The 26,138-nt window shown below is 41.6% G+C and overlaps 1 protein-coding gene across 17 annotated transcripts in view; it reads right to left on the bottom strand.

Moving 5' to 3' along the window:
- Window positions 1–26,138, bottom strand: part of ADGRL3 (adhesion G protein-coupled receptor L3) — a 522,074-nt gene that overhangs the window by 325,010 nt on the left and 170,926 nt on the right. For all 17 annotated transcript variants that reach the window (XM_075421264.1, XM_075421268.1, XM_075421251.1 and 14 more), the window contains one exon: window positions 18,663–18,907. In XM_075421264.1, coding sequence (XP_075277379.1) covers window positions 18,663–18,717 — 55 coding nt within the window. In that variant the 5' untranslated portion in view covers window positions 18,718–18,907. The remainder of the gene's footprint in view (window positions 1–18,662; window positions 18,908–26,138) is intronic.

Raw genomic sequence — 26,138 nt, 5'->3', positions numbered from 1 at the left:
AGGCCTAGAAAACATTAAAAAGTGAAGGGTAAATCACCTCATGAAATGCAAAACCCACCAAGACGAGGAGCGCTTGCTGTCTCTTTGCCACACAAGTCTGACACAACGCACAAGCAGTTCTAGTGGTTGCAAAACCTGTCTTCCTGCACACACCAGTCTTAGCAGTCAAGACTAAAAACAATCTGCATAGTAACCAAAAAAACATCCACTTCTGCTCCTCAGATGTATTTGGTCTAGCCACTGGCCAATTATAATCTGTTTATCATGTTCTAGCATGTAGCATGCTCTGAGATGACAAAAAAGTTGCCTTCCATCCACTGTTTGTTATATATATATTCTGCATGCCTTTGCTCTGGCTCCCCAAATCCTGCTATGCACTGACATCAATAAATGGTATGAAACATCAGTACGTGGCAGCGTCATTTACTAAACTACCCCATGACATCACATTAACTGAATGTATTCCTCAAGTGTTGCCCACATCAGCACAGGCCTAAATTTGAAAGGATTTGCCTAGCCCTCTTAAGACAGGCAATTTCATTTCATTTTAATTTGTTTTAAAACCTTTTAATCTCTCTCTAAGCTCATCACTTCTCCTAGCTGTTCCAGCCCCCTAGCCCAGCTCACGCTTCTGCCACACGTACCAGCAGCCCTTCAAGGAGCAGTAAAAGTGACAAGCAGCTTGCACTGAGGAGGAGGAGGAAGGCAGCAATGAACCAAAATCCAAGGACCATGAAAAGTAACTGAAGGCTTAGGATTTGTGCATGCAACAGTCCAGTCCTACCCACTCTGTAAGGGAGATTTTCCTATTACTTAACTGCACCCACTATCAACCTCACACGTCCTTCACAGCCGAAGACATTACTCATATAACTCAGGTTAAAAAAGATGCAGGCAGTGCCTCCAGAGAAGTAAGTCCCTCTCCACTGACCACAACCCTTAGCACACAACCATCACTTTTATTGAGTTAAAGAGTAGTGTGAATCTCACAAGAAGCAAATAGGAAGGCAAAACAAAGCCTATCATGAGAAAGAACTTCATAGACACACGCAGATCACTATTTGTAGTCATCTAAGTCAAATTCTTATTTGTCTTAGAGAGGCAGCAACTTTAAGTCATATCTTCAAAATGCTCCCTGCGTTAGACTGAGGGCAATACAGGTTTTTTCTTTTTAAACAGAAGTTGAAAGCCTAAGGTAATCACTTATTTCTACACAGTAGGTCTTTTCAGAAAACACTAAATATCACAAGGCATGCCACAAAATATGACAAGATACATGTCAATGATGCCAGCTTCAGTGATGCAGATGAGTGTTTTCTGCCTAACATATGGTAAAATATTTTTCATTTAAAGAGAGTAGTCACAAAAAAAGCAGTTCTAAAGCCATCAAGTTAACTTCTGAAAGTTTATTTTGAAATAACCTAGGAGAATGTTAGACTGAAACATTGTTTTTAAAAAAAATCTAAAAGGGCAAAATAAAACATTTCATTTGGACTCATGATGAAATATAGTTTAACCTGAGCTGGTTTTAGTCAAAAGTCTTCCTCCTGGTTAAAAGTTTCCCTTTAGTTAGAAAACCGACATCCCAACCCCTAAATGATTTAAAAGAAATAACAATTTTTCTTCTTATATTGCTGAAATTTCTGGCCTGGCCATCAAATATAAAAGTCACATTTTTCATGCAGGTTATTTTCTCTCCATCCACTGAGGGCAAATGAAACTTAAGAAGTTTCCAGGAGCCCTCACAATGATACAGAGTTATCTTAACAAGCACATATTGAACACGTCTCCACCAAAACTCAGCCAACAACTGGCTCTGATGGGAAAAAATCATTCTGCAGTAGGAAAAATGTCAAACCTCAAAACAGGATTTTTTTATGTGTATATATATATATCACAAGTCAAGTGAATTATTCCCTCTGTGAAGGTTTTCAGCATTTTTATAGAGTTTCTTTAATGTCCAGTGTTTCAGAAACTATTTATGACTTAGCAGGGATCTATGCACATATACTCTTTCCGATGATGACCCTGCCTGTTTTTAAACTAGGTGATCCAAAATTAGGCAAATACTTCATAAGAGCCATTAAGGGCAGAAGTTACTTGAAACAAATATTTTTCCTGGATGACTTTCTTGGACATATCCAAAGACCATTCTGCACAGGGCAGAGAAGGGAGCAGGGGGTAACTTAGACTTTAGCAGGCACTAGGACACAATGAACAACAAGGTTGGGTTTAGCCGTTTTTATCTCATTTCCTTGGGGAAGAGTATCCCTGACACCGTATGCCGCTCCTGTCTCTAGTGATGCACACAAAGACCAGCTGTTGCTCCTCTTTAGATACCACCCTGTAACACCACTCTACTCACCAGGTAGAAGTGTATCACCTAGGGCAAGTAATGACGCCAAGAAGAGTGTTATTCTGAGAAGGAATGCCTCCTCAACTTATCATCATCCAAGACCAGTCAGACAAAGTAGGCCACCCATTTTGAAAGAAAAGAAACAATCAAGAAACAAATAAACCCTCCAAGCCCAGACAAAAAGAGGGAGAGATTGACAGGGCATGAAAGTTTTACAGTTGTTGTTCTTTGCCTCCTCCCCTACCTGAAGATCGCTTAAGGAGAAAGCACCCGGTGACCAAAAGGAACATGAAGCACACTATCATGTGTTCAGAAATTCATCCCCATCCAGCACACTGTGTAGTGCCCATTCATGCTGCTGCTGTGCAACATCCCCAAAAGCAGATTTACAGCATTACTGTGACAATTCCTTGTTTCCCTCTCGCAGCTAAGTGACCTTTGGGAGAGATTATAGCTGAAACCACAAACACAAAAAATTATTCTGTGTTAGAAGCATTAAGACACAGAGATGCCTACTCCCTCCTCAAATTCTTCACTCTTAACTTCTGCTTTTCACTTACTAAAAGATCACTGGCATCCACAAGTGCCAACTCGGAGGTTCAGTACGTATCATGTAAGAATGTTACATTGTTACCAAAAAAGGAGAGCTGCCCACATCTCAGATGCATTCACGCAGATCCCCCACATAAAGCCGTCAAGCGGAAACCTCAGCATCCATAAACATCTAATGGAAAAATGTTTGCAGGGAAGATAAAACAGTTGATCACACCACCACCACAAAGCAGACCGAAATAGCAACAAACGACAGAGAGGAATAGATGTTGGCATGAGGAAGATTAAATGAAATAAAAAAAATGAAATGTACTTAGACAGCACCTAGCCTGCAAAGATGTTGTGCTAGATACTCTACAGTTACCCAGCAAGCAGTCTTTGGCTCTTAACACTTTAGACTACAAGCATGATAAATTTACAGTACCTCAGCAGTGGAGGCCATTTAGTCAGATTCACCATGCCAAGGACTTAGATTTTAACATTTCCAAATTTCTCATTATTACCTTTGCAGATTTAAGCCTGTACTAGCAGCAGAATCAAAGGTGGAATAAAATAAAAATAGTACAGGATACAAATACAAATAGTACCAGGTATATCTATAAAGTACACAGCACACCGGGTGTCTGCATTGCAAGTCAATATTGATACATTATACACATGTGAAACTTAAGGCATACAAGTTATGATCCAACAGTAATACAAAAGCAGTCTCAAAGAACATTGTACTGATTCTATTCTATAATATTTTTTGAGTGTCACCAGTTAGTCTGTGAAAATTACATACAGTCTCCTGAAGAGAAAATGGGATTTCTTTGACTGAAAAAAAAAAAGCTGTGTATAAATAAATTATGGTATTAAAAAAAAAAAATTCAAAGCCTTATTGAAGGTATTCTTTTTTTAAAAACACAAGAACTAAAGTATCAGTTTACTGCTAATTCACTGTGCTACAAACTCCTACCCAAACACAAATAAACTCTGTGTCGTTTAGGTCAGGTAAATTAAAATAGTCTTTACAACCTTCTACCAATAAAAGTCATCTGTCAAATTTGCAATACAGAGATGAAAAGCATTTGAAAGTTAAATCTGAAACCCCAGACTGAAACAACACTGTGCTTTAATTTAAACACATTATACTGCATGGTTATTATTAAGCTCTTCACTCACAGTGCAATTTAAGTGCCATTTTGATATTCTGTTTGAACAAAGAGGTGTCAAATTAAGGAAACTAGTGTCAAGTCCAGAAACTGCAAAAATGAAACCCTATCTGTAATAGCACCCTATAGGGCTTCATTTCAACAGCATTGTCGCGTAGTTTTAACGGTGGTGTAGCATTTGCCTCTTAGACCCCCACCTCTTCAAAAAGACTTCCACAGCGTCCTCATTCTGCTCAGCCATGAGTGCTGTTGATGGATTATATGCAGCCAGCAACTAATACTATAGAACAACTCACGCTGTAATGGTCATGTGAAGCACATGGCTGTACGAGATCTCTGCAGTGCCAGACTGAACCTGCACGGTTACACCAACAGCTCCCATGTCCCTTAATGCTGACTTCTGACAATCAAGGCCAGAGAGGACTACAGCCCCTAACAGTTCCCCTCAACCTTGCTAATGCAGAGAAGGGGAAGAAGTTGGGCCAGCAGATGCCATCCACACAAGGAAGCAGCAGGCAGTGATGAACCAACTGCTTATCAGAAGGGATGATTTTTTTTTTCATGTTTAGGCTCATTCTCCAAGTGTATTGAAGCTAATACGAGCTTGCAGACCATGTCTAACGCCCCTAACCACTTCTAGCCTGTTGTGCCTTTGGAACCCTGTTTGGCAAAAAGAACAGAGAGCATAAATAATTCAATTTCTGCAAGCTTCATGGAAGTGAGAAGCCTGGCAGTACAGACAGACCTGACTAGCTTCTCCAGTGAAGGAAAGAATTCACAATATAAATTCGTCTCAATTATTTCCTTGTGCATAAAACAAGCTACCTTTTCAGAATGATGAAGTTTGTTTAACTAGTATCTCCCTCAAAGACCACCACAGTAATATCTTCAGATAATCTCCTAGAAGCACAGGGACAGACAAGTTTTCTGACTTCTCAAGTCTTTTTGCATTGGGCACAGGTATGTCAAGAAAAGTTTCCTGCTGCCAATGTATGATCTGCACTGAAGTTGCAGGAGAAGAGTTAAAGAAAGAACATAGCATAATGATGCATAAGATGCTTTCTTATGATCCTTTCTTCCTGCTAAAAGGATAGATTGCATGCACCATATTAACAATCTCAGTCGTCACATAACCTCTTAGTCAACTAACAAATTACTTGCTACAGCTCTCTTTTTGAAAGGGAGTCAATTAGTTAACTGGCCATCAATTAATACTCAGCAAGGAACATGAAGAGAGGAACTGTTCTGAACAGCACAACTTTTGAAACAAAGACCATGCTTTTAAACCAGATACCTCTGTATTCAAGCCAGTTACCTTGCGTCACGGAACGTCTATTTTTATAAATAAGCATTTACATTTGCTAGCAAGACATCCCATTGACACCTATTCAATCCTGCTCCACTTTGGCATGACAGTCTTATGCATTCTGCAGGGTTCAAGTGTGCGCTCAGATATATTCAAAGCATTATAATGCAATGTATTTGAGAGCATAAGGCAAAAGCTTTGTTTCCCAGAACAAAGTCTGAAGGGCAGCATTCCCTTGAGGGCCTCGCAAACAAAGTTGCCCTGGAGACAGTCTCCGAGGAACAGTGACAATTCTCTGCAGACGAGATGATCTGCTGGGTTTGGCACTTTAAAGGCGGGTGGGAGGATGGGTATTGGGTTCTCTGCTCCCTGTCTGGGAAGCAGGAAGGGAATGAAGGTGAGGGATGGAGAAAGTTGATTATAATGTTTGTAAATTCTCATTATAAAGATCCTTAAATAAAAGTCCTTCACTCCCTCTACTATACAACAGCATTATTTCACTGGCATGAAGTACACAGGTTTCACAGCTCATTCACTTTCTTTGCATGATTTTCATTATTTTCCCCTAAACTTTGCTTTGTACTCTATAATCTAATAAAAGTAGAATGTGATCACCCTCTCCATTCAAGAACTGAGGAATTTACAATATCTACATACATGGTCTTCATTTTGCACAGCTTAACTTCAATGGTCAAGTCTGCACCTCCTCTTTTAGCCTACTGAGGGAAGGTGGGTCACCCCAGGAAACATATTTCAGACAAGGAGCCTGACCAGGAGAGAACACCACACACGAAGCTGTGCGATTTGCAACTCACCGGAGACATCACAGCAAACTCCAAGTCAAATTAGATTTTTTTTTTTTTTAATGCTGTCAAAGCCACATGTTCAGCTTTATAAACAAACATTTCCCCAGGTTTCCCTAGAAAAAGCACCTTTGTTATGACTCTTCCCACAGCTCTAACTAGCATTAGTGTTACTTTCCAGCTCTAACTAGCTCTCTCCCCCCTGTTTTAACTAGCATTTCTATTACTTTGCAGGTAGTGTATCTGGCTACTATGCTTCTTATATGAGTATTTGGCTTCACACATAATGCTGTAGTGGTTTAAGCATTGTTACTGTATAACCAATAATAAATGTATTTATAAAAACTAAGGAACATTTGGCAGCTCTGCACTTACCAGCTCCATAAAATACTCAGATTACCATATCCCAGCATAAACCATTAAAAAAACTTAAACAAAACACACACATACTGCAGTGAGGTGTACTAAAATGGTCTTGGCACCTAAACTCACTGCAAGTCTAACTCTCTCAGAGGTTTGTACCTCACAGCTCCCATTGACTATAAAGTTTACCCTTTTCAATACACTGCATTTTCATGAATGCTAGACAGACTGATCTTGTCTCCTTATATCAACTTTTCTGTGCCCTAAGCTTGTTCTTCTTGAAGCTTCTCACCATTAATAGCATTCCAGAATGATATTGGATACACCAGCCCCCCTCAAAAATTATTCGATTGCACTTTGCCAACTGACCAGGGAGGGATAATGAAGTTCAACATGTCAGCAGTCCCCCAAGAGCTGGAGAGTTTCACATCTGTCATATATTTACTACCTAAGAAGAAAGAAGCCATATTTGTGCAAAGGCTAGGGCCCCAAGAAACAGGGTTGTCACCAGATGTTCCACGGCTGAGAGTCTGCAAAGCCTCAAGATGTGAGGCTAATCAGTGCAGACCCTAAATAATTACATTACTATGCTTTGCAAGAATTGCTGGCTGGTTAGAGGAGAAAGACCACAATTCAACACCCTAGTGAGAGAAAGGCAGGAAGAGCTCAGATATTACATAGGTGCATGGGGGACAGCCAGCATCACTGGGTCAAAGACTGCACAGGACAAAACGTGAATCCACATCAAGCCAGTCATCGAAACAGAGCAGTCCCACTTTCTGGGGCCTAATAGGACGTTTTTGGCATTAGTGCTACAAATCACAGCATATAGCAAACAGCCTAAACCATTTGGGTTTCTACTAAACAGGATTCTGGCCCCCATTTTTAATTCAGTTCCCCAAGGATACTAAACAGGATACAGGTTCATCCATTTGGTGTCTTATCTCCTCCATCATATTGTCTTCCACCTCTTTAATCGTAGGCTCCTGTGAATTCAGATACACGATCTGAAACAAGAATTGTAGCTGTCAGGATGCAAGGACGTGCTTGCAGTGCCTTATGGTGACTGCTCTGTGTCTAGAGTGGTAGAAATGCTAAGGACATGCCAAAATAGCTTCTCACAAATAAGAGCTCACCAGCTCCCAAAGTTTACATCCAGGCCTCTTTTGTTAGACACCAGCATAAAGATAAGCAAGTGCCTTTTTTTTTTTTTTTATGGCTGTCTGATACTGTAACACATGACTTCCAAGGACTTTTGTCAGCAGGGCTTGGAGACTCTAAGGTGTTTGCTGATGATACAAATTCATTATGTATTTGGCTTCTGACCAAGAGGCCAAATTATTTTTCCCCCCCCCCAATCAAATTACAGAAAACAACTAAACATTATTAAATTTCTCAGTACTCAGAATTCCCCCAGAGTAATATCTAATTGTAAGATTTTTAATTGCATATGCCTGTAAGATTACGAATTGCAATGACAGGCTAGATTTCAAGTCACATCAATCAAGTGAAGGCATGTTAAAAGTTCCTTGCATTATTCCAAGTTTAGATAGATCAGCTCTCTATAGGTTTATTTATATATGCAGTGTGAAAATTATATTTAAAGCACACACACATATATATGTAAATACACACACACAAAAATAAACTGAGTGACCTGGATTTTCCTGCAACTATTACATGTAGGCATTCTTCCTTAAAACATGCTACAAATTACGTACACATAGAAGTGAGCAGCGATGCTGGCAAAATATTGTTTTAACTGGTAAGAAGGACTTGACCATGAATCTGTCTTGTGAAGTGGAGCTGTGCCTCCACTGGAGGAATAGAGGGGCTACCTACTTGCAGGAACGCCTCTCAGCACCAGCACTGAATGCTCCCCTCCAGCAAAGGAGCAGACATGTTAGGGGAAGGGAGATGATGCAGTTTGAGACATGCAAAGCAAGCAGCAGGTAGCCTGGCTACTGCCAGCCCTTGGCTTTGTGGAGTACCACCCTGACTTTCCCTGTTTGCAGAGACATTAGCACATGGGTTTGTTTAGCTGCACCTTGAACTGCAAAGGAGCTAAGCTAAGCTCCCAGCTCAACTCCAACTTGACGTAACTAGCACAGCCAGTCTAACTGCCTTGCTTATAAACCAATATGCACACTTCCCTCTCCACCCGGCCAGAGAGAGGAGTATTACACAGGACTGCCATACCAAAGCTAGATTTCTTTTTGTCATCTGCTCTCTTGATACTAAATCAACCCTTATCACAGCCTCCAGCACTGCAATAATAGAAACAAAACACTGCAAATTAAAAATCGGAAACAGATCTTCAGCAACAAGAGCTGCAGAGGAGGAAAAAAAGAAAAAAAAAAATCCTCATTTAAATCAGCAGCACTGATGACTGCTAATTGTTCCTAGAAGAGCTTGAAGGGGAACAGTCTCCCAAGTGAATAAGGACCAACCACAGCACTGAAGCTCTTGGGGCAGGGAAGCAGCCCACAACCTGGTCAACTCACTTGAAGCACTAAGATTTGAGAGAAGATTATGCAACAACAAGCCCAGGGTACCTCTTTCATATTACACTACAGCTTTCCCCAAAATAACCCTTCTGGACTCAGCAGACCAGATTCAAAAGTGCATTTACATGAAATCGCTGACTTCCCACGGGATTTTGATCAGACCCTAAACTCTATTAAACTGCCATTTCTACTCGACTTTCTGGAGATTTAAGCACCACCAACAATTTCACTGAGCTTCTAAAATCCATCAGGCCTCTCAGTTTCTACAGACTACGGTATAGCAGGGAGTGACCATACTCAAATTACATATTTCTAGCCCCTACCTCTTCCTCTGCCCACTCCAATGCACAAGACTGACTGGGGAGGATCTTTAGCATCCACAGATCTTACGTGAAACAAACTCACATCTCAGGATGTGTAGCAAGGCACCCAACACTATCAGGCACTGTAGAAAGCAGCCCAAAATAGCAAAGCACAAGGAAATATACAAAGTAGACAATGCTCTGATTACAGTTCCTCTAGTTTGCTGGATACATTTGATACTGCACCGTAACTAAAAACCCACCAGCCCAGTCCTACACTCTGCGATGGGCAGATTGCAGCATCTGTGTGCTGTTGGATGAAAACCCATTGAGCATCCCACAGCTTGGAGCAGACACATGAGAGAAAAGAGATGGTCCTGCCAGGCACTGCGAGGGATATTCGGGGGGGCTACCCAGCACCAAATAATTTCCTAGAATTAGGGAAATTCAAAGTGGGGAAAAGCTTCTGAACTCTCTGACATGTTTTTAATTTCTTCCCTTCCCAGAGCATCTTTCCCAGATGAGTTGCTCACTGAGCAGCAGGAAATCTCTTCCAAATTCAAATAAAACCACATTACCAAACAACATAACCAATTCAAGAAATCACGAGCACTAAAGGAACCAGCTGAACAACAATGAATGTGCTGTGGGGTAAACAACATCATATGGCTCTAGGATGCATTTAACATAACTGTGGGGTTGATGAAATGGATGTTAGAGATTTCTTCCAGGGAATCAGCAGTTTCATTTGCAATAAAGAGCTTCTGCTTGCTATTCTTGCTGGGCCAAGCGTGCTCTTCCTAACAGAGGACAAAAGCAGATGTGCCCAGATCTTCTGGGGGCCGGTTAGCAGCAACTGAGGCGGCGGTGCAAGAGTGAAAGTGGCCATAGTTCATCCACTCACTCTTTCCTCATTTTAGCTGTAAGTACTTCAACATGCCCGTCTTATCGGGATGACAGAACTAGGGCCAGGCAACCCTCAGAAGTCATTTTTTTTTCTCTCCAACTCCAATGGTTTAAGCTTAGTTGAAGTTGTCCGGAAAAGAAACAGCAGTGACAATCCTATTTGTGTGCATAATCACATCCAGAAAAGAGGTGTTGCAGCTCCATAGGAAGGATGGGCACATCAAGCTTTTGCTCTTCCAAAACCTGGCTGTGGGTTCCCACCTGCATTGCTGGAAACAGTAGCACTGTCCTAGCATTATGCATCTACTTTGGCTGTGAAACTGTCTTCAGGTCCTGCACTTCTCCAAGTATTGGGTAAAAGATGCACAGCTCATCCATCAAACCCCTTCACATAGCCCAGAACAACAGGTTGTCTCCAACCCATGGTAGCTTCCTGTCATCTTCGCCACATAAAAGCTTTATCTGGAAGTTCAGCATTAACAAAGTATTAGGTAGGATTAGCAATCAGCCAAATAGATCTCCATTTTCCCATTCAGGTAATAACGCATTAGGTAAAAGCAACCAGAGAATGGGTAGGCGATCATCTCCCTTATTTACTGGGATGAGGAAAGGGAAGCTGCCCACTTCTGCTCCTCTTTCTCTACTGCAGCAGCCTCATTCAAACTCAGCTTGCCCCACACCAGTCACTCTGGAGTATCCTGCATGTCCAGAAAGACAGGGGACAAGATGTCTCCTCACATGCAGAGATAGATGCAAATGTGAAAATACTCCTGGTGCTCCATGGTACCTCTGGATAGTGGCTAAGGGACACCTGTACCCGTATTAGACAGCTTTCACCCACTACATTTTTCAGTCTTGGTTGCTTGGGATTAACAACTCCAAAAGGATGTCTAAAAAGTTATTCTGATATGTCTATTTCAACAAGTCAGGCAGGTTTCTTCATCCGTTTGTTTGTTGGGGTTTTTTTGAGGGGTTTTTCGTTTGTTTGTGTTTTAAAGTATTTACATCTAAAGCCAAACCATAGTAATCACATCACAGACGCTTACTGCTTACATGGAAAATTATTATCTTTTTACATTGGGCTGCTATAATATTCCTAAACCCCAGACAGCCACCAGAAGTGACACAGCCCTGGCCCCATCAATATCCTGATCAGCTAGAAGTTACAGAGAGCATTTCCTCAGAACAGCTCACTTTTAATGGCTATTACTAATTTATTCTGCGCTTGGCTAGGAAAAGGATGACTGCAGGACAGGGCTAGCTAACTATGCTTGCTAGCCAAGGACTACTGCAGGAGAGACACCAGGATCAGTGTGGATGAGAAAATTCAATATTCTCTTGATTCCCAAGAGAAAGAGACAGCCAGGCACTGCCCCAGAGATCCTGTCAACTCAATGAACAATGTGCCAAGTACATGGCTGCTCTTCGTTCATTTCTTTAAAAACAATTCATTGGGAAGAGGGTTTTATCCTGGTAATGCTTAAGCAACCTTAACTGCATGAGCTTTGCCTTTTCTCTTCAACAAAAAAGAAGAGTATCAGAAGTTTGTAGAGAGACAAAGAGAAAGAAATACTGAGAAAGACTTTTACAGCATTCATGGCCCTTTCGGTTTTCCTCTCCAGTACCACCCAAGCCACTTTCCAGGTTGGCTTATTTTTCCTAACAGGCAGCAGAGTAAGCATACCAGCTTGGTCCCTCTGGTGCTCTTCCACGCTGCCGCAGACAACCCATCTTCCCTATTCATGTAGCGCTCACTAGGACCGAAAACAAACAGGCCAGCCGTAATGAGTGTTTGACGTGTGCATTTGCATAGCTTGAACTGGAAAAAGATTAGATGGCTCAAGAGACTGGTTGCGAGCTAAGGTTTCCAGATCGAATCAAGACCAGGTCAGGAACAAATAAACCCAGTCATCCGACTTAGCAACTGCTTCGCAGCTGATATGAAGTGAATAGCTAGAGTTCGGCCAGTTCTTTTAGACAGCAAATATCTGCACCACAACACCCATTCATTACCTAGGGTTAATAACTGCACAAATATAAATTTTCAGGATTCAACAAAACTCCTCATCTCCCAAAGCTACCTACTCCTCTTTGTGACAAGCTCCGTGTTGTACTTTTCAGTTCTGTTTTTTAAAATGTAACTTTTCTTAAAGAAGTTCACTAACAAAAACATTTTTTTAATTGCAGTAAAATATATTGGGAATTAAATTATAGTACAATAATTCACACTTAGCTGCACAAAGGCCACTTGGCCTTCATCTTTGTGCCTGAATGTGCTGGGCGTGAATTACTACACTGTAATTCACATGCTGTCATGTCTTATGGCTTAATTAATGCTACAAAAAAATGAAAGCACACAGAGTTGGTCACTAGAGATCAGAAACCAGACTTGTAAGAAAACGGTTACAAATGAAACAAGCATCAGAGGTTACAGGCTTGCAGGATAACACAACTCCCCCCCCCTCCTTCCTATTGCTGTGAGAGCAAGCACATTTTCTGCTGCTGTAGCTCAGAAAGAAACCCACGTGCCCTGCCACTGTATGTCATATGTGTTAAGAAGCTTATAAGAACGGATAACTACCATGCATTAATTTGGGCCCTAGTCACTAGCCTTCTTCTATAGTTCAAATCCTATAGCTCCAACTTCATTGCAACTAGAGCTGTGCTGATAGCTAAGGGTTGCACGTCCCATGGAAAGTGTGCTTTGGTATGAATGGCAATGGAAAATAGTACAAGATTTTGTTTACCCCCATAACACAGGAAGAGGCTATGAGCAGACACACTGCCAAACACCAAAAAAAAAATAATTCTCAGAAAATCCCCATAAAATCTCCGTCCTTATTTAGTGTGAAATTTAGACCTGAAAGAAGTGGGTCTGCACACAGACCTCTGCACTGCTTAATGGCTTAAGTGAGAATTAAATGGTGTATAGAGTCTTTGCAAGGTTGAATTTCACCCTCTATCAGCTTATAGATTGGTCACTCATCAGATGGGGAACTTAATACTCCCGATTTTAGTACACTGCTGCTAATGAAAGCACTGTAGTATATACACAGAACAGCCACCCACTTTTATCAGGAAAAGCATTCCTCAGGCACTTGTTCCACTACGGAAAAGGTGGCACGGCTGCAGGTAATACAAATTGCCAAGAATAGCAAATATTATAAATATTTCAAGGATGATTAATCCTTTAAAACAATGAAGTTCGGCAGAAGCCTGGAAGTCATCTTGGCTATTTGGCAACTAATAAAACATGTCTCTTGTATTTCATTTTGACTATATAAAGCATATTGTAGTAAAAGGCAATTATCCACCATTCACTAGCTAACATAACACTTGTACAAGTATAAAAGAAACACAGTATGTATTTTAAGCAGTGACAGTATTTCCACTGTATTAAAATAGTAGTGAGGCAACTGTTCAGTTCACATTAAACAGCACTCTGTCACAAAGGACCAGCTTGCTAGCATCATATATTCCCCCAAGAAAGATAGTGCTGCTTGCTTTCACAGAATCATGGTCACCAGGCAACTACCAGCACTGTTCAGTAGTAAATATTTGCACTGTTCCCACAGAAACTAGCTTGGCATCTGGACCTGCCAATGCCTAGAGAGATCAGCTTGACCTTTGAGCGCCATCTTTTCGCAAAGATGCAGCCCTCCCTTGCCACGGCTGTCTCCCAGAAACATCAGGAAGACGGAGTAGAAGTGTGGAGGGTCAGAACAGGACAGCAGACAAGGCTCTCTTTCTTGCAGCTGCAAGGACTTAAAAGGACTTCAAATTTCATTTTCTACTCTGCAAACGACAAATTAGTTCAGCCCATCTTGAACTAGTTCTGATACGGAGAGACAAGATAGCATCTGTCCCTAAATGCAGCAAGGTCATTTTACAGCTATACCACAACCCTGCATAAAAAAAAATCTCGGAGGCAACTCGTTTTTTTGAAGTTTAGAGTTGGGCCAGTAGCAACTGTAGCCCTGCCAGTTTGGTTCTGTCAAATGTCAGCAGCAGGCCTTAAGCTTCATAACAATACCAGGCTCCAGGACTTGTCAGGCTTTGTCTGAACTAGAACCTATTTTAGCTTAAATTTAACTCTTATCTCCAAAGTTATTTAAGAAATCTTTGCTGTACCTGCAACTTGCTCTAGGATCAGATGACTCTCATCCAGCCCGTCCTGGCAGAACTACTCTAATGGCAGATACTCATTGTTTGTCCTGTCATTTCAGCCAGGTTTTGGTTATATTATTGCCTGATGTGTTCTGACTTCAGTCTGGCTTAGCTTTGGGCAAGGGTGTGGTTCTAGCCCAAAATCACATTGTACATGCAGAAAAAGACAAGGGAACCTAAGTAATCACAGCAATGACTAACTAACCCCATGGATCATCAACAGGCAACAGTCTGCAACCCACCAACAAATACAAGGATAAAACATATAAAAAATAACCCCAAGTAGCTGCAACACCAAGGAAGAACCAATCCCTGCAACTGACATTGCCTTTGTAACAATCTCCGACAGAAATTGGCCAATTTGGACTATTGCTTTAATCTATGTAATAAGTGGTTATCCATTTTTGGATTAGACTGTTAAAGCATTAGAGTAACAACAACAAAAAATTCATTCTTTGCTGCCCATCATGAAATTACACACACAATACAATCCTTAAAAAAATAATTTTCAAATAAATAATAATAAAACAATCTGATGGGATGATAATGATCTTTGCATACAACAGGCCTTCAGCTCTTTTCCAAAGTCTAAAATAAGTTACTTGCAGACATGCAAAAGTTCACCCCACAGCGACCACTATGGTATCCCTCCTATCCTGCTCTTAACAGCATGCAATTCTGAATCCTTTTATTTCTATTATTATTTCTGTCCAGCAGTCTGGAAGTTTGAAACCTCAGCTCTCAGCCACACATGAGCATGACAGCAATGTCACAGAGCAGGTGTACGTCTCTCCAGGCTCGCAAACTGAGTTGCTGCCTGTCACGTCCATCTCATTTCGGGTGAACTTTAACAGCGTTCATTTACGGGTAAAGAGAACCCTTCTTTGTTTGGGGTCAAGGGGAGGAAGGCTGAGGAAGCTAACAGCTGCTCATTCCAGAACATGCCTCTGGGAAATCCACCTGTTGCAGGCAAAGAGGATCAGCTTGCTCAGGTGTACATGGGAGAATGCAAGCCAAGGAGCATTTTCCTGGGGGTCCAGGCCTTTGGATGCTTTGTGGAAAGCTTGCAAAGAAGGTCAAAAAGGAGGCAGGGGTGCAAAAGTCCTGTCCATAGCAGAGCCCTTGCAAAGGATGACAAAGCCTTTGTTTTTGTTGCCATTGCTAAATGGCTGGGGTTGTTTATTCCCTGGTATTGTTGCTTTCCATCTTGGCTAATTCTCTAATTTTGTATTACAGGTTTAGTTTTATCCAACAGATGGATTTACAAGCTTAGAAGAGGGGATAACTTTCTGGGGGCTTCAGTGCTGATCTGAGTTGCATTGCCTACGCAAGCTGTAAGCTATTTTCCATTCAAGTGAAGGGCAACAGTAAAGAGAGCAGAGCAGTCCAAGCAAAACTAGACAGTAGAGTGCTTATGCATACAGCATACAGAAGATTAAGGTTGTCACTGAGAAACTGCAAGGTTTCATGACTTTCTGCCCTTTCATAATTTCTACAGCTTATCGACAAGATCACACTGTACCAGGGCAGTATCCTAAAACATACCTGCAGATCACTGAAGTCAAGACCCTTTGACTCCACACATGTCATCACAACCCAAGGCACACAATATACTCCAAGAAAGGAGACAGCTAAAAAAGCTCCCTCAAAAAAACCCAAAACTAAAACAAAAATAACAAACAAATTTATGAGATCACTGGCCTAAGAAATCCGTCTATAATGTAGCTACCACTGCAGATGAAGAGACTGTGTCAGGAAACTCAAAAAGCAATGAGATATAGCGAGACCAGTCTGTAAAAGTAGCTCATGTCAACTCCAGCAAACATTACAGGATAGGAGTTGTTCCAGCCCATGAAACAGGAACTCAGATGCTTGAGTCCTGTTAAACATGCAGTATGAAAGCTTTCTGCATGCAGAGAAAGGAGATTATTAAGGGGGGGGAGGGGGAGCAAGGCTTAAGTGGACTATTTTTACATGCAAGCAGAGGCTGTGGCATGCGTTTAAACACACATCTACCATCTTCAGGCTAGCAGGAACCCCTGCACTGATACCTGCTTGCCATTCACTTCAGGCTGCCTTCTGCAGGTGCTTGCAGGGAGAGGGGCAGCAAAGGAGAGCACCTGAAAGTCATGAGATGTTCAGCCTTCGATTTCAAAGCCCCTGATTTCAAAGCCCTTGGAAGCCTCATTAGATGGTTTATTCCGACCTTCGATACAACTCTGAATTTTATGTGCATGTCCTTCAGTCTGCATGGCAGACTGGATGGGTTTGACTGCCCAGTGCTAGCCGACACCAAACATACACATCGAACATCACATCACACAGCTAAACTGCAGTCTTCTCCCTTCATTTCGTATCGGGAGCATACCACCTTCGAACAACCAGACACATGCTCAGTACCTGCATCCCCCAAGAAAGGCAACAGGCCAGAGTTCTGAGATGGCAGCTGCATCCTGGCCAGTCTTAGAGATCAAAACAGGGAGAACCAATCCAAGTCCTTTGGCTCAGACTAACAGTCTTCACTCTCCACCATTCAAAATTGGCTGTTGGCCTCTACCACACTTTCACTAGCAATTTATAGGGATCAGATAACACATGTGTGTTGGTTAGATGTGTGGTGGTCAGATTTACCACCACTGACTGTCACAAAAACTACAGCAGCCACCCTGTATATTTACTCTGTAGAAGAACATACAAGGTTAGAAATATTTACAGGCACCCAATTTCTGCATCTCTGGTGTTTGCTCATCTGTAGCATAACAAAACTCCAAGGATACTTGTGACATTTTCATTTACTGTGACTATCATGCAGGATTTTCCAGTTACAGTGGCATCGCAAATTCAAAACAGAAGTGCCAGAGGCATATTTAAATTGTTAATTGCTTTAACTGTTAATACTGTTTAATTATAAAGATTTACAAAACATTTACCACTTAACTTTCCCAGAGAAGAATGGAGAGCACCTTTCCGAACAGCACCTTCATTCCACCCCAATTGGTTGGCTCAGTTTAAATATTTATTCTAATTTTCAAGTCAGCAAGGAGTTTTGCTTGAAGAATGATAGTGCAGATAACCTTTGTGCCAAAAGGTATTGTAAGTGATAAAAGCAGACAAGTTGTGCTCTATAGATATGTTCAGCCAATTACACATATTCCATTTTCTAACCTCCTCCTTTGCTGTAAAATTTTGCTCTAGTGTCTTAGCACATACACAGTGCACGTAAAGCACAAAAAGTCTGATAAATATTTTAAAAGTAAGGGCCCAGAGCCTACATAGAGCAAGTCATGTTATTTACAAACATGCTCCCACTGACCTGTAATTAAAATGAGATCCTTGGTGGAGCTCACCTTCCATTTAAGCATCAGGAAAATCAGGCAGACAGATTTTCCAAAGCTCTGTTCTGAGCATTTAGCAACCGTCAGTGCAAACAGGAGCTCCTGAACCCTTCAGCACCTATGAAACCTGGCAGCTTACTTATGGGGCCTACATTTGGCTTTCTCACATCAAAAAAACCAACCCCAGGCCTCAAAAATCTTACTGCAAAGAATTAAATGTGTCAGATTTCACTTAATATTTTCCTGGCTAATAAAAAGACCAAATTTTTCTGCTAGAGCACCTATCTCCCTGCAGCACAGCAGCCGTGCCTGATGCTATTAGCTCAATTCTCAGGTGCAGCCTAGCAGTGTTGCACCTGACAACTCCACATTGCTGGGTGGGTTACAGGTGCCAGGCTAAGACAACTATGCTGGTTTTGGTTCTTCTTAGCTCAGGGTCACTGAGATTATGGGAGCCTCTGTCTTTCAGCAGAGCACGGAAACATCCACAGCAATGCATGAAATCACAGTCTAACATGATGGTAAGACCCCATCCTAGAGCTGTGGCAATATGTGGCCCCTTACTAAGCAGCATGCACAGAAGGGAAATTCATTTCCATGGAGAGGCCAGGAGAGACAATCCCAGTGACACACAACCAACAGAACAGTTTTGGGCATGAGAAAGAAAGTCTGCCTTAATGCAGCAGCTAAACTTGATAACAGAAATCTTTATGCATGACCAAAGTCTTTTGTTTCATCACTTAACTAGTCATAACGTAGACTGAGAATTTGAAGACCTGAGGTGGAAGTAGGGAGAGAAATCAATATCCTGGAAAAAAACCACACCATTAGGTAAAAGATGTAGGCAAAATCCTTGCTGTTTTCTATTCTCTTCCCTTCCCACAGGCAAATATACACCATCTTTCACTCACCATGGGCTAACGGTGTTAAGAGCATTGTGAAGAACAGCAGCTGTGATGACCACATGACTGTGAAGGAGGGCTTGAAAGTATCCCAGCAAACCAGGGTTCAAACAAAAGAAGGTGAGTGTCCTCCTGTACTTGCTTCCAACACGTCAACTCTTGGCCTTCAATTCACATCCGAAAAGGGGGAAAAAAACAATCAAAAATAACAATAACAAAAAAAATTCCCACAGCCAGTATCCAGAGTCTGAGACCTAAAAATGAGAAAGGAAAAAAAAATCAGTTAGTAAAATAATAAGTGTTTTCAATCAAGTCTTGCTGTGTTTCTTTGCTGCCAACAGCTGTAAAGGCAAACGTGTCTTACCCCCCTGGCCCTTCAGATGTATGCACATTCCTACATACAACAGTAATTAAAACTTGCCCCTGTACAGAGAGCCAGTTTGTGCATCACTAATGCTCTGCTTTCTCTCTCAAAACAGGGCTTAAGACAGTAGTTTTGGACATTGATGCCCATGGGTCTAAGGAGTCCACAGGCTTGAAAGTCGACTAGAAAAAACAAGTCCATACATATTGCATCATATCCTATGTACATGGGACTTCTAAAACAGGCTGCAACTGTCCTGAAAGTGTTTGGGTGTCTATAAATCGCAAGCCAACAAATTCCAGTGCTGAAATGGGTTTAATTGGTGCCTAGGCTCTGTGCTGATTGCTTAAAACAGAAATAAGTTTCCACCCCAGCCACTTTGTTCCCACCCTAAAACCCTCAAACACAGGGGAGGCAAAAAATAAATGCAGGCACCTGAAAGAGCACACTTGCCAGCATGCTGACAAGCAAACAAACTGCTGACAAGAGAGGCCACTTTGCCACTTGGTCTACGCCATACCTGTGAGCACGCATGGGAAGCACAGCGTTTCGACAAAATGCAATTTTTGGGGTTTAGGAGTCGTGACAGAGCTGCACTCCCTGGCCTGCCTCCCCCTGCCCTTCACACAGAAACCTTTTCTCAATATATGCAAATACATCCACCCCAGCTTGGCTGGTCCCAGTGCAGGGGATAAGGCACCCAGACAACAATCCCGCTCTTTAATCTCCTGTGTGGTTTGTAATGCCGGTGGACACACTGCCCAAAAATTATCTACACAAACATCTGCTACATATCCTGAACGACTTGGGCAGAAAGCAAGCACGGTGCTTCCTCAGGTTGCTGGGCATTGCGTCTTGTTTTCTTCTAAGACTTTTCACTCCCTTTTGCACTTCTCCCATACCTGTTGAGACTGACACCAAGGCAGCGGGATCAGTAATATGGTTTTGGAGTATGCCTGCCAATGATATGCCTAAAAGCTTCTTTATTCCCCCGTTTGAGGTGTCCTGTATGGCTTCTAATCACTGAATCCGGACCAGGCTTTGAACCCAAGTAGAGCCTTGAAGTCACCCTTACCCTATAGCTACTTCCTATGGTGACTGCCAGCAACTCAGTCCCTCACTCATAGTCGAGCTCCACAGTTCTTCATTGTGGGATTAAAAACAACAGTCTCGTCCATCCCACACGCTTACAGGAAAGCACGGGGAAATCTGAATACATGCTTGAATAGAAACATTTGCTCATTTAACTGGAGAAAGTATTCCAGCTTTGCAACATTTTAATCTCTTAAGAAGGGGCTAGATGGCCACGGTGACTCAAACTTGGCAGGAAAAAAAAAAACAGCTATACAGAGTTAAATCATGGCATCAATTTGAGACCTTGCTCCCTGCTGACTTCGAAATGATGATAAAATATGAGGAATTGAACAGTACTTTGCATATCTGTTTTGAACTCCCTAGACTCTGCAGCTTTCACAGCACTGGTCTAATTAAAAATGTCTCAAAAAAATCTCTGATCAACAGAAGTTATTCTTCTCTGAGCAAAGAAGCTGTTTTTGCCAACTTTTGTTGTTACCCAAAACCCAGTTTGAGCCAAAAAGCTATACAAAAAACTGTGCTGCATGCCATTGTGATGTGGGTATATTTCTGAAACTCCAGCATGACAAAGTAGCCTTTGTTTTGACTCCTATCTTTGCTGATCAACTAAATCAAACCTCACATTGTTTAGAACCAAAGTCTATAAGGATGCTGCATTTTTTTCTGATAAATATAACTGCTTGCACTGCCAAGATTTTATTCTCCCACTCTACGCTCCTCTCCGGTCTATCCCTGCAATTTGTTCACTCAAATGTAGCATTTAGTTTCCAAAGCTTTTTCTCAGCTCTGTAACTGGGGTGACTAAAAAGCCCAAGGTAAATATGCAGTCAAGTGGCTCCTTTATAGACATCCTAGAAATTAAAACTCTGTTCAAGCTGGGACTAATCAGAATGGTCACTGATAATATTTAAAGCCTGTTTTCCAAAGGGGGATAGGACTCATTAATATTTTAAATCATACATTGTAAACAGTGATCAAGTTTTCCATTTATACGTTAGGAACCTACCAGTACACATCAAACTACACCACTGGCCATTACTTATGCATGCTTTGTCTACAGTATCCTCTGTAACGTTTTAAAAAACAGAATTTTTTTGTGCTACAAAATTTAGAAAGGCATACAGAGATTGGGGAAAGCTATCCAAGCTCAGGTACGCTTTCCTGAAGCAAAAGCTCAGCCAGGTAGTGAAGAAGTGGAGGTTTGTTTTGTGATTTTTCTTTTGTTTAAGCTGAATGAAGTTCTAGCTAATCTAAACCTGTAAGAGAGAGATAATAGTATGGTGCAGCAAAAGATTTTTGGGTGTAAACTCAAGAAGTCACAAATTAATTATGATGCCTATCTCAGAGAAGGGATAATTGTCAACAAAATATTTACACAGTGGCCTTTCAAATTGTTTCTATCTGTCTATATATTCCTGCATTACAGGATTCAAGGATTTTTTTCTACGGTCTCATGGGCTGGGGCTGAACGAGCAAAAGGATTCACCTGCCTTCTGCAGAGTCCAAATACTAATTTTGGGAACTAATGTCTTGCAACCACCAGAACGACAAATAAACATTTTATCCTACTAGAAGGAGCATTATCCAGTCACAAAGCTCCTGTGCAAAACAGAGACAACAGGAGTAACTCAGCACTATACACCATTTACTTCAGTTGTAACTCTAGCCCAGTATTCCCAGCCCTACTTTCCTTCCTGCCAGAGTAGAACAAGCCAGAGACACAGCCTGCCAGATTGTGTCTGTACATCCGAGCTGGCACAACTTTGTCCTTAAGCCTGCTCCCACAAAGACTTCAATCCCTTAGGCTTAAGCTCATGTACCAATCTTAACAAATCCACAATGTGTCTGGAGAAATGCCAAAGCTGTTTAACCACATGGGGCACCACTATATTAACCAAACACATTGTAATGCTACAAAATTCTGGGTGGTCTTGTATTTCATGTGATCAACTAATAGTAGTGTGTTTGTGAACTGGATACCCGTAGGGAAACAGCCATGAGTGGAGCAACACTTTTTCTTAATGATCGCACAACCTCTCTCAAGCAGCATTATGAGATGCAGAAACAGGCCTGCAAAACAAAATTCACTTAATCTTTGGATTACCCTCACGTAAAGTACAGCCAAAGCTAAAGCACATGTCTGTGAACTGCTCAGTGCTGAGTGTTACATTTATTGACACAAGAAGGGGATATACCATCACAGTGAAAAATTTAAGGGCTACACTTAACCTAAGGGGTTTGGACTTGAACAACAAAGATGACACAGCCTGCACTGATTTAAAAAAAAAGTTCTTCTGCTCACCGACCTTTTTGTCCATAGGGCTGCCCCTGACATTATCGCAGTCTGATCTGCTGCCAAGCATCACCCCAACGTGATCTGCATGCTGGCAGTTCCCAAAAATCCAGCTCAAAGAGGTACTGACAGAATAGGAGAAAGCCAAAGGAAACTACGGCCTGGTGGTATAGAGATGAGCACTAAAGTATCTGTGAAGGCGTCATTCATAAAAGAGCATTACAGATACACTGACAAACTCAACATCTACCCAAGTCTGTTCTTCAGCAGTTGATGTCAAGCAGCACATGGAACATTTTCTGAGCTCATCTGTCGATGGTCTACAGGGAGGGTGAAAAAGAAAAGGAAACCAGTTCATCTGGTGAGTGAACAGATAGGCTGAATTCAAAGTAGAATTTTGAGCAGCACAAGCCAAACCTGTCAGAAATACACTTAATTATTTCCTTCCTCCAGACATGAACATTTGCACCTGCACAAAGCTGGACACTACCCTTCCCACATACCAAAAGCTGCCTGCCTTCCTCAGGTATCTAGCCTTTTCTGGACAGTTGATGTATGGCCACAGGAGGGGCAAGAGTGTTTTACAAGGGGGCTCATTAGCAAAAGCCAGATAGAAATGCCCTGATTTTGTTATCCAGTTTTACTTGCAGCAATTTTCCCCCCGCTCCTGAAAATGTGAATAGTAAAACACACTTAAACAAATCAGTGATGCAAGGATTGCTTTATATTTCTTAATAGGAAAGATTCCTGCACTTCTCTCCTCCTTTGGCAGAAGTTGCTTACTAAGTAGAAAATAAGAATGATGTTTCAAACAAACATTGACTAAATCCACTATTTACAAGGGGAAAAAGTTTGGAAGTAATTAAACTCCTTGAAGGTGATGGGCCAAGCTAGAATCACGGATGTAATTCCCCATTCTCAGCATCTGCTACTGGAGACAATTTATTCCAGACAACATTTTCAGAACTTCACTATGAAGACAGAGAACAGAAATAACCCCAGTAAAAAAAAAACAGTCTTAGCAAAAGTAAATTAACTGCAATTTAATGTTAGAAAATGTCTTTTAAGTAAAAGAATGACCTGTATTGCCACTCCCAGTATGAATGGCTAAACAAAAGAATTGCTGCAATACATTTGGTCATGAGTTGTGTGCAAAAGACATTTTTTGGTTTATTTTTCGCAACATTACTAAAAAAGAAAAATTTCGCTCCTCCCACCTCTTTCCAGTTTTACCCTATTTCAAACCTTTTCCCTGTCTGGTACTCGGGATGTGGCTCCACGGTCACTTTGTGGTGGCAGCAATACCGCCTGCCATGTAAAATGTCACACAGACGTTACTGATGGTATAATGCAGGGGGAGCAGGGCAGGAGCAGGCTGCACTGCTGGCGTTTCACTAGAGCCTTGTGCACTTTGACTCCCAGCCACTCACTGAAGTTGCTACTACACAGACATGGTTATTTATGGGCGGATTTTTCCATGAGTATTTTTAAGAAATCATGAACACGTTTCCCAGACACATAAATCGAATTGTCTGCAAACTTTTATCTGTGTCTGCATTTAGCCCAGCAAAGGTTCATCCTATACTGCAAATGTTCATAAAGTCAGAGTTCTCACAGAGTTCAGGAAAACAGGCCTTTGTTTCTCAAAATATCAAGTGGCAGCCATGCCTTTTGGCTCTTCATTTCAGGTTTTAAGTGTGCAAGATGTGATGCACGGTGCAAGACCCGGTGAGTGGACTCACCAACTTGTGGTTCACCCTGCTCACATCTATGTCCTCTTTCTGTACCGCAGACTCTGCTCCCATTCTCTCTCACGTCCCTGCTGGAGTTGTGAACTCAGAAGGAAAACTGCTCAACCCTCTCACCCCATATGCACAAGCTACAAGGTATTTCCAAGTCCCCATCTCCAAGCAAGGTTTAAAACAAGCACTTGCACCTCTGCCCCTAATTGCACGTTCCTGTATATTAACATACATTTCATCCCTACAATTTGAAAAACCTGAGGCCATTCTGCCCTTCACTTTTCCTTTGTATGTTACATACCACTCCGAGAAGTAGTTTTAAAAACCTTAAAAGCAAACAATCATGTCTGTTAAGTTTGCATTCACCCAGATTCTCAGGTATCGCTCCAGTGCTACTCACGCTCCCTGGAGTGGAGCATCTGAGGCTGCAGCAAACTGCTGTCAGCTCAAACCAAGCCTCATCAGCCACCTGTTTAGGCTGTAATTCAAAGTGACAAAGAACTCTTTAGATGTACTGCAGGATTCGCTGCAAGATAACTCTCAAGTGTTAACTGAGTTAATTCATTTCAGATTAATCAAGGCTTTGATAAGGGCACACCCGAATACAGGCCAGATGTATATAGGTGAAATGAAGGTGAAATGATGGCTTTTGTGTTTTTCCAAAGGTCAAAAGGGGAACTTAAGCTGTCAGCTCCTTATTGGTTTTCCCATTCAATCCAGCATCAAAGCAATTTCAGCAGAAAATGACAACCATACTAAAAGTGAAGCCACTCACACATCTTGTGATTTCACATGGGAGGACGAAGAGAAGGAACAGAGAGAAAAGGAGGAGTCCTGGACTCCTGGTCCAGAAGCTTAGAAAGATTGCACCGAATTCCATGCATGAATATCACTGCTACGAATGCTTCAGCCTTTCTTTAAGCGCCTGCTGGTTATCCCCAGCAATACACTTCATTACAGATTTAAAAGAGGAAGAAGGTACATCATTCACAAAGTCCCTGCATGTATGCAAACACACAATGACACAAGCAAAATTTCAAAAGGTGCAGGGTGTCATCTGAAGTAGTAGCAAAATGTCCAAATGTTTGTATTGCATTACCATCCCTCGATTGGCAGGCTTTCTGAAAGCTGGTTAGGAAAAACTTGGTGCTCTCACAGGTGCAGCACCACCTGCCAAAGCAGCTCACAGCTGGCAAGAAGCAAGTCAGCCCCTCCACCACTCCAAACACCATCAAGGGAAAAACCCTACACACCTTGGGAAAAGCCATTCAGCAACTTGCACAAACTGCACAGCACCATGAACTTCTGACCTGAAACAATCCTATTTCATCATCGTATGCAGTAATTATTACAACAGTGTTCTGCAAACTTTTGAGGTGTTAGGATCCTTCTTGAAAATTTGTAATACCTACCTGACACTCTATCTTTCTCAGACGTTTTACTTTGTAGCACATCTTTGTAGAGGGGAAAATAATACATAGGCAAGCACTCCTAACAGTATTGCCAACAGTTATGATTTCATTGCAAAACTCTGTGGCAGCTCCTTGCAATAATGAAAATTTCAGCTTTCTTTTCAAGTGAGTTTCTCCTTACAGAGAAAAGCTGAAAAACAGGACCCAAATGCAGCTCAGAGCCTTAGTAGACTGGTGGTAAATAAACACAACTCAACATATTTATTTGATTTGCAATTTGCGTGACTTTTAATCAAATCTCATAATTTTTTTCTGTGAATGATCCATGATGTTGAAAGCCTAGCTTTGACAACACTCTCACAATGCATATTTGCATTCCACAGAGCCTTTGGCAATACTTCTGTGACAAACAAAAGATGTGTGGTGTGGGCATTGAAAACGGAGACAAACTTATCACCAGGGTCAGCATAATTTTAACTTCCCTCTGCTACCATTAGCAAAGCTTGTATTTTGAGGCATCACCTCTCTCATATGTACCAGCCCCATTTACTCAAATGTCTTACCATGGCTGTATTTGTG

This window comes from Opisthocomus hoazin, chromosome 5 (assembly GCF_030867145.1).
Source record: "Opisthocomus hoazin isolate bOpiHoa1 chromosome 5, bOpiHoa1.hap1, whole genome shotgun sequence".
In the NCBI taxonomy this organism is placed as follows: Eukaryota; Metazoa; Chordata; class Aves; order Opisthocomiformes; family Opisthocomidae; genus Opisthocomus; species Opisthocomus hoazin.
This window is presented reverse-complemented; position numbering and strand designations above follow the sequence as displayed.